The sequence below is a fragment of the Brachyhypopomus gauderio genome, chromosome 18 (genome assembly GCF_052324685.1).
Source record: "Brachyhypopomus gauderio isolate BG-103 chromosome 18, BGAUD_0.2, whole genome shotgun sequence".
NCBI lineage: Eukaryota > Metazoa > Chordata > Actinopteri > Gymnotiformes > Hypopomidae > Brachyhypopomus > Brachyhypopomus gauderio.
Genome location: NC_135228.1, coordinates 18,591,271 through 18,599,807, shown reverse-complemented (window position 1 = coordinate 18,599,807; position 8,537 = coordinate 18,591,271). Strand labels below are relative to the sequence as shown.

Genomic DNA, 8,537 nt, shown 5'->3' with positions numbered 1-8,537 from the left:
TTTTGTATTTTTTATTATTAAAAGCAGAAAATGACATTTATTACAATGTAATTAAACATGCAAATATATATAAAATTTCTTATGACATCAGTATAAAATATTGAGTGAAGCATTATACGTGTTACTCCGGTAAAGTAATGGTGACTTAATGTTATACCACATGTCTAACCACACAGTATGAAGAGAATTAGCTTGAACATTCACCTTCGTTAAGTAGTTCAAACTCAATACCACTACACTTCGTGCTGGCCATGTTACACAAATTCATGGTCTTCTTGCGCTGAACTCTCGGAAAGTTCAGACAGTACGTGTGCTCCTGGGTCTTTGGGCAGTCTCTGGGAAGTTTGCACGCACATGTACTTGATGCTGAGGAAGAGGAGGCAGAGTGGGTTGAGTGAGATGAAGAGGCAAGATGGAGCTGCTGCATGCAGAGCTTCACAGTTCATTTCATGTACACAGAGATGTTCATGTTTGAGCTAGCTTTACTGATGACAAAAAAAATTTTAAAGGCTGCGTATAACTGAGAAAAATGAATCCATATTGCTGTGCAAAACAAAAAGCGGCTAAATATTTTTAATATTTTTTTGCTGCATTTCAGATTAGATGACTAAATCAATAATTGCTGCATTGCAACATTGCATATTAAAGGATACACACCAGGCTAAAACCAGCCACTTGCCTGCTTAAGAACATTGAGGGTGTTAAATATAAGAACAGGTGTACCTGAGCAGGTCTCCCACTCATAACAGGTGTCCGATCCACAGGGCTCCTGCACTGCGCTCTTCGCAGACACACTGGCCCTAAATCTTGCCCAGTCCAGACTAGCCACGTCACTTCTGCACGGTCCATTGTTCATGAAGTACAGCTTATCTCCATGGCAACGCCCAGCATGAAAGGCACAGAACGACATCATAATGGCTTTGCCGTTCTCCGCATCCAAAATGCAAAAGTCTTCCTTATACCTCCTAGAGAAGACAAACGGACACACAACGAGAGATGCGTGTTGTGTATTTCTCCGAAAAAACTGGACAAATTTAAACAGTTTAGTTATTCATGTTCAAGCCTAAAAAAAGACTATAAGGAAACAGTGCCAAAGAAACTAACTAGAAGAATTATTCAGATTTTATTTACTATATATTAAAAATAGAGTATACAAGGCCATTTAATGTGATGCAGTTGTAGTAGTAAGAACTGAGATAAAAATGTCTAATAAAATACAGTGGGGAAAATAAGTATTTAGTCAGTCACCAATTGTGCAAGTTCTCCCACTTAAAAAGATGAGAGAGGCCGGTAATTGACATCATAGGTAGACCTCAACTATAAGAGACAAAATGTGAAAAAAAAATTGAGAAAATCATTTTGTCTGACTTTTAAAGAATTTATTTGCAAATAATGGTGGAAAATAAGTATTTGGTCAATAACAAAAGTTCATCTCAATACTTTGTTGTATATCCTCTGTTGGCAATGACAGAGGTCAAACGTTTTCTGTAAGTCTTCACAAGGTTGGCACACACTGTTGCTGGTATGTTGGCCCATTCCTCCATGCAAATCTCCTCTAGAGCAGTGATGTTTTGGGGCTGTCGGCGGGCAACACGGACTTTTAACTCCCTCCAAAGGTTTTCGATGGGGTTGAGATCGGGAGACTGGCTAGGCCACTTCAGGACTTTGAAATGTTTCTTACGAAGCCACTCCTTTGTTGCCCTGGCAGTGTGCATGGGATCATTGTCATGCTGAAAGACACAGCCACGTTTCATCTTCATTGCCCTTGCTGATGGAAGGAGGTTTGCACCCAAAATCTCACAATACACGGCCCCATTCATTCTTTCATGTACACGGACCAGTCGTCCTGGTCCCTTTGCAGAGAAACAGCCCCAAAGCATGATGTTGCCACCCCCATGCTTGACAGTTGGTATGGTGTTCTTTGGATGCAACTCAGCATTCACTGTCCTCCAAACACGACGAGTTGTGTTTTTACTAAATAGTTCTACTTTGGTTTCATCTGACCATATGACATTCTCCCGATACTCTTCTGGAACATCCAAATGCTCTCTAGCAAACTTCAGACGTGCCTGGATATGGACTGGCTTAAGCAGGGGGACACGTCTGGCACTGCAAGATCTGAATCCCTGGCGTCGTAGTGTGTTGCTGATGGTAGCCTTTGTAACGTTGGTCCCAGCTTTCTGCAGGTCATTCACTAGATCCCCCCTTGTGGTTCTGGGATTTTTCCTCACCGTTCTTGTGATCATTTTGACCCCACGGGCTGAGATCTTGCGTGGAGCCCCAGATCGAGGGAGATTAGTAGTGGTCTTGTAGATCTTCCATTTTCTGATTATTGCTCCCACAATAGATTTCTTCACACCAAGCTGCTTGCCTATTGCAGATTCAGTCTTCCCAGCCTGGTGCAGGTCTACAATTCGGTTTCTGGTGTCCTCCGACAGCTCTTTCGTCTTCACCATAGTGGAGTTTGGAGTGTGACTGTTTGAGGTTGTGGGCAGGCGTCTTTTATACTGTTAACGACTTCAAACAGGTGCCATTAATACAGGTAATGAGTGGGGGAAAGAGGAGCCTCTTAAAAAAGCCTCTTATTTTCCACCATTATTTGCAAATAAATTCTTTAAAAGTCAGACAAAATGATTTTCTCAATTTTTTTAATACATTTTGTCTCTCATAGTTGAGGTCTACCTATGATGTCAATTACAGGCCTCTCTCATCTTTTTAAGTGGGAGAACTTGCACAATTGGTGACTGACTAAATACGTATTTTCCCCACTGTAACTGGTTCCCCTTTTGCACCATCTTTGATGACTCAGCAGGAGCCCCAGCAACAGGGACCAGTATGTGAACTGGTGTCACGTAACAGCCCCTGACCCCTCCCCTTTGGGCGTGTGTTTATGTCATCTACGTCTAGGCGCCTGCATCTGTGGATCTTCGTGGGTGTGGATGTGTCTGAACGTGTTCATTCGTCTCACCTGTGGCTCGTCTCGTGATCACGCGAAGCTTATGTGGTTTGTCTATTTAATGTGCGTTCGCGCAGTGTCCCGTGCTCGTCTTTGTCAGAGTCGTACACATTTGTAAGTTTATACGTGTGCTGTCTGCGCTGTTTTTTGTACGAAATAAAAGTGACGTGTCGGATTCTGTGCCTCGTCCTTCGCCCTGCACCGCACGTCACAACTGGGACCAGTATGTGTGATTTAAACAGCAGCTGTCACCTGCAGTCTTCTCGAGGTATACAGACACACTTGAAGCCATCGTGGCGCTCTCCTTTCCCACATTTGCTATCAGGTACAAAGGGATTATCTATGGTAAACAAACAAACAAACAAACAGCTACTTTCGTACTCCCAGGAAACAACAACAGCCCGGACAGGAATGCTGAGAAGTGGAAGCACCATCGTTGCACTGGATGCTGGGAGGGACGGAGGGCTCCCAGGTGAGCGAGGTGGTGCAGACGTAGAAGCGCGGCCCTGACAGGCTCATGTCAGTGCGGGAGCAACTCAGCGTGATACGCGAGTTCAGCTGGTACTCCTCCTTGCTCGGGTTTATGTTGATGTCATTTGGCACCGCGGGTCTGGGGCACGTCCTCTCTGGAACAAAACACACAAAAAAGGAAACGCGTCTAATTATAAATTAACTCTGTTTCATAATAGTGTGTTTTTTGTTTGTATTGAGAAGATTGTATCATTTTGACCGATTATTTGTTTTTTTTTTCAACCCCACAGTGGTTTTGACAACCCCACCATCTCAGGATGACTGTCATGGACGTACTGACACAGCGGCCCTTGGTCTCTTCCCAGGTACCATCCGACTGACAGCGGACAAGCCCGTACCCATCCAGCTCGAAACCAGTGAAGCATACAAACTCCTCGTGGTCTCCAAAACCATACTGCCTCTTATTAATCTAAAACAACAGAGTTAGTAGACGCTGATTAAGTTACACTGAACACTGAATACCTACCGACACACAGAAGGGACAGTGGGTGGGAGTAAGAATTGACCAGAGAGAAGTATTTGAGCATTAGAGAGACTACGTAGGTGTGCTCCTGGGTTTCAGAACTTCAAAATGAAGATTTTACAAAGAGCAGCAGTTAGAGACACTGATGTGAAGAGACCCTTGGATGACGCTCTGACCCTCAGATAGCTGTTGAGAGGAGGTTTGGGTTTGGGACAGCCAGACTCTCCTGGAGGCAATAGACTCTCACTCTCGCCCTCTGTCACAAAGTCGTCATCGTTAATGCAAACGTTCTGCCTGCAGTGAAGAGCACAGAGGAAAAGTGAAAAGACCTGTGGCTCCCTGGACCTGCGTGAAGCTGCTACTGCCTCACAAAGCACAGCTCCATAGATCAGAACATCTCCTCCCCTGTTCTGAACACCCACTCCTGGAAAATAGAGCTGGTGCACTCCTCTTCCTGGTGCTCAGGGCCCTTGCAGGGCAGGCCTCCCCTCTGTGGAGCAGGGTTGTTGCAGACACGTGTGCGCTGTCTCCTCAGGGAGGAGTCACATGTGGTCCATGGGCTCCAGCAGTTCCAAGACCCATCGATGGCCTCTGGAGGACGAAAAGGGACAACACGTATCAGTCACACAACGTATAGTATGAGGACATAAACTATTCTATGATGGTGTACAGGAGTGCCATGAATAAGGAACCTGAGGTGTAGTCCTTTGCTCGTTTCTCACAGTTGGGCCCATAGGTTCCTGTTTGGCAGATACACACGCACTCTGTCCCTGACAAGGCAGCCCGGGCGTTGTTTGGGCAGGGCGCACATTTACAGGGGTCGTAGGTTGCCAAATACTCAGCCAGTGCTCTCTGCATGTGACGCCTCTTAGTTACAGCACACGGGAAACCCCGCACAAGGTCCACCAGGGGCATCAGCTATACAGCGCAGAAAGAACCTTAAGCATGAATTGTTCTCTGCTTAAATCAGATTTGATCAGTAGTATACGAGTACTCTGCAAAGGCTAATCCAATCGAACCACATCTGACCTCATGTTCTATGACCGTGGGGTTGTCTATGGTAGACTTGATCCAGTCTTTGTACGTGGTGCTGTCAGGAGGAACGCCCTTGCGCTCCCAGGCCAAAGCTGCTGCGTACTCAGCCCGCCCACCCTTCACCATGGAGAAGGACTTCTCCGACGTCTGCAGGAAGGATCCTGAAGAATGGCAGTGAGGTTAGTAAACGAGTAGGTGAGTAGACTAGTAAACAAGGTTCGGTAAACTAGCAAAAGACAACGTGTAATACTCGACAAAAGTTGTTGTTTTGTTCTATTAATAAGTTCGGAAACCTCTGCGTACAGAGCATGCGTACAGACACTGAGATGGAGATCGGACATGAGGAATAATAGTATAACATTTAGATAACATCACCCTCATATGTGGTGGTCGTCTTTTTGGTGCCACACCTATTGCTATGTGAACTTGTGAAATACACAAACAAGAACAAGGAATATTCCTCGCTGATGCAATATTGAGCCTTCTCCTCAGTAAAACCTGAAAAAGGCAGAAATGAACAGTAAGTATCCCAGTTATCCCAGTGAGAGATGTTTTAACCAAATTCTAATTTCCCAGGCATTCAAATCTTACCTTGAGTTTTGAGCTCTTCATGGTCATACTGGAAAAGCAGGTCATACTGCCCTCCTAGTGTACCAGAGCCAAAATAATGTGTCCCAAATGATTGAAAGATCTGCCTGTAGAGAGCATAGTTGTATTCCAGAGGTAAATTGTTCAGGAACTTCAGGAATGTATCTGATAAATACAGGTCAGTTGGCTTTGTCCTGAACGTTGATGTAGCTATAACTTGATGCACCCTAAAAAACCTGGAGTCCTGCAGGACAAATTAGAACAAACACATCTTTAAACTGCACATCATGTATTTTTTTTTCAAAAATCTGGTATTTTATGATAGATGTATAATAATTTGTGTTTTAGTGAAATATTTAAATATGTAACGTGCTAAAATATTTACAAATCTTAGCATAAATATATGAAGAATTAAATATCCTGATGAGAATGAGTGTGGAGGTTAACCCAGCCTAAAAATCTAGAGATTTGCTTGCCTTTTGTTGAAATGATTTCATGGCTTCATTGAAGGACTTGGGCTGTTGAAACAGCCCTAAAATGGCCAGCAGGGACCCTAGGCTGCCATATTCTGATCCTAATCTTGATGTTTGGCTGGCCAAGGAGACCACTTCACTTTTCACTGGTGGATTCTCTGTAATGTCCTCAAGGTGTTCCACCTACCAGAACAGAACCAAACTTCATCCAAATATAAATACATTTTAACTCAAACGGTCCCACTCTGCTTCAATAACTGGGTGTATTTTGAGCATAAAAAACAAATTCTCACTTTGATTTCATAGTTTTCAATGTTAGCTGGTAATCGGTAAATACGTCTGTTCGCTCTGCTGCGGTTTAAAACACATCCCTCTCCCATGAAGGTGTTGTCCAGAACAGCCCCCCTCATCTGCTCTGCAACAGCATCAAAACTGCACCCAAACACAGACGTAATCACTGTTCACATCAGCTCAAGTGAATGAGACTGCTTCACCAGGCAAAGTTAATGCATGACTAACTCATCCCATAATGCCACTTATTACCATACCATAATATTGGCATAACTGATCCTTACCCGTTACCGATGAGATCCGAGCCCGGGGGAACATGAAACTGCCTGTTTGTTTCACACACCTTCTTGAGTGTTCCACAGTTTTTCTCATCAGAGTTGTCTAAGCAGTCATTCTGGCCATTGCACTCAAGAATTGCTTTTATACATCTGCCTGTAGAAACATGGATTTAGGATATCAGTCATTATGAATGTAGAAAAAAGTGAGTGAGTGAGAGAGACAAAGAGAGAAACAGAAAGAGATAGAGAGACAAAGAGAGAGACAGAGGGGAAGTACCATTGTCACAGGTGAACTTATCCTTGCAGTTGACTGGTTCTATTTTACATTCTTTCGATGGATGACAAGGCCTTTCCTCCATTAGAGATTCACTACAGTCTTGTCCTCCAAACTGAGAGGGCCTTAAGACAGACCGGGTCCTGAACTACAACATACACTTTGTGTTAGGAATTGAGAATAATACATTTATAGTATGTGTATTTGTGTTGCTGTGTGTGTGTCTCTCTCTCTCTCTCTCTCTCTGTGTGTGTGTGTGTGTGTGTGTGTGTGTTTGAGAGAGAGAGAGAGAGAGAGAGAGAGGATCCACAGTTAATTTTACTCACCATTTTTTTTACACACGGTGAGCAGTCGGACCAGGGTCCAAACTCTGTAAGTTGACAGTGTATAGGACAAGCTTCAACATTACACAACCTGCTTTCACGGATTTTACACAGCAGGGCACAGTTGTTCTTGTTCCAGTGCTCGTCATAGCGTACATATCTGCAAAATACCAAATCTGTTTGTACACATTTATTATATTTAACGTGTGCATTGATGTGACCACATTTTGGCCTGAGAATCAGCCTGTTGGCAGTGCCTGACACCAGCCCCCATCACCTCTCCCACCCGCTAATGTAACACATGGCCATTGGGTTATGTGCTGTTTACCTTGTGCGTTCTTGAGTCCCCTGACCACAGGTTCTAGTGCAATAGGACCATGGGCTCCATGGGTAGTGGTCACAGAAACAGCCCAAGGTAATACTGACAGAAGACAGGATGAGGACTGACCCGAGGAGGAGACTGCTGTGGCCCATAGTGAGCCTGTACGTGCCGGGTCAAGGTTCTGAAGGAGAGAGGAGTGTATTTCCATTCTAACACCAGCCTTACAGCCCACAAATCTGTACCACACGGTTATTACATCAAAATTGTTATTTTGAATCGAGTAGGTAAGATTAAACACTATGAGACCTTTTACACATCGCTGGCATTCTTACAACTCTTCTTAACTGTTCTTAACTACCACTGTGTAAATCAGCTGAAAACTGTGGTTGTTCTGATACGCATTAAAAATATGCCAAGATAATGGGCACATTATTAATAAAAAATAATGTATAAAAAATTAACATTGTTAATCAGCTTTATATTGGAGACACCAAGAGACGACTTGCTGATCGATGTGTTCAGCCCATCAGAATTTTAAGCATTTGTCATTTCCAGTGCCAAGACATTTTAATACTAATGCACATTGTGTTGACATATCTGTTGGCAATGACAGTTGTTACTATAGTAACAATAAGATTAGAAAACTCAAAGAACTGATCTCAAAATGCTGAATTCAGATGAAATGTTGATGAAGCAGGTTTCAAAAATGAATGTATAAGTAATAATTGCTGTATTTGATATACTGCTATGAGTACATTGCTAATGCCATAAATAAATAAAATACAGCACAGGATAATGAACATGTTGTCCTGTAAACGTGCTGTCTTGAGCTTCTTTTACTTATGACATCAGACAAATGATCACTTATAAAATACTAACAGTAGATACATTAGCAATGATAACTAGATTGCTGCTAATCTAAGCAAATCACAAAACAGCCGGTGACTCACCAAATAGTTCAGAGCACAATCCACAGCACAATCTCTTTGTGTTGTCCTCAGGA

General features: G+C 43.3%; 1 protein-coding gene across 1 annotated transcript in view; it reads right to left on the bottom strand.

The window, feature by feature from the left end:
- Window positions 1–24: 24 nt before the first annotated feature.
- LOC143482429 (complement component C6-like) overlaps window positions 25–8,537 on the bottom strand; it is an 8,717-nt gene continuing 204 nt past the window's right edge. The window contains exons 1-18 of the mRNA XM_076980801.1: window positions 8,485–8,537; window positions 7,541–7,715; window positions 7,216–7,372; window positions 6,893–7,037; window positions 6,622–6,769; window positions 6,340–6,478; window positions 6,050–6,229; window positions 5,577–5,817; window positions 5,361–5,483; window positions 4,980–5,146; window positions 4,643–4,868; window positions 4,373–4,541; window positions 4,127–4,244; window positions 3,764–3,896; window positions 3,388–3,582; window positions 3,209–3,296; window positions 724–965; window positions 25–366 (exon numbers count right to left, since the gene is read on the bottom strand). The exon at window positions 8,485–8,537 is cut by the window's right edge and continues 204 nt beyond it. Of these exons, the coding sequence (XP_076836916.1) occupies window positions 188–366; window positions 724–965; window positions 3,209–3,296; window positions 3,388–3,582; window positions 3,764–3,896; window positions 4,127–4,244; window positions 4,373–4,541; window positions 4,643–4,868; window positions 4,980–5,146; window positions 5,361–5,483; window positions 5,577–5,817; window positions 6,050–6,229; window positions 6,340–6,478; window positions 6,622–6,769; window positions 6,893–7,037; window positions 7,216–7,372; window positions 7,541–7,686 (2,796 nt within the window). The 5' untranslated portion in view covers window positions 7,687–7,715; window positions 8,485–8,537 and the 3' untranslated portion in view covers window positions 25–187. The remainder of the gene's footprint in view (window positions 367–723; window positions 966–3,208; window positions 3,297–3,387; window positions 3,583–3,763; window positions 3,897–4,126; window positions 4,245–4,372; window positions 4,542–4,642; window positions 4,869–4,979; window positions 5,147–5,360; window positions 5,484–5,576; window positions 5,818–6,049; window positions 6,230–6,339; window positions 6,479–6,621; window positions 6,770–6,892; window positions 7,038–7,215; window positions 7,373–7,540; window positions 7,716–8,484) is intronic.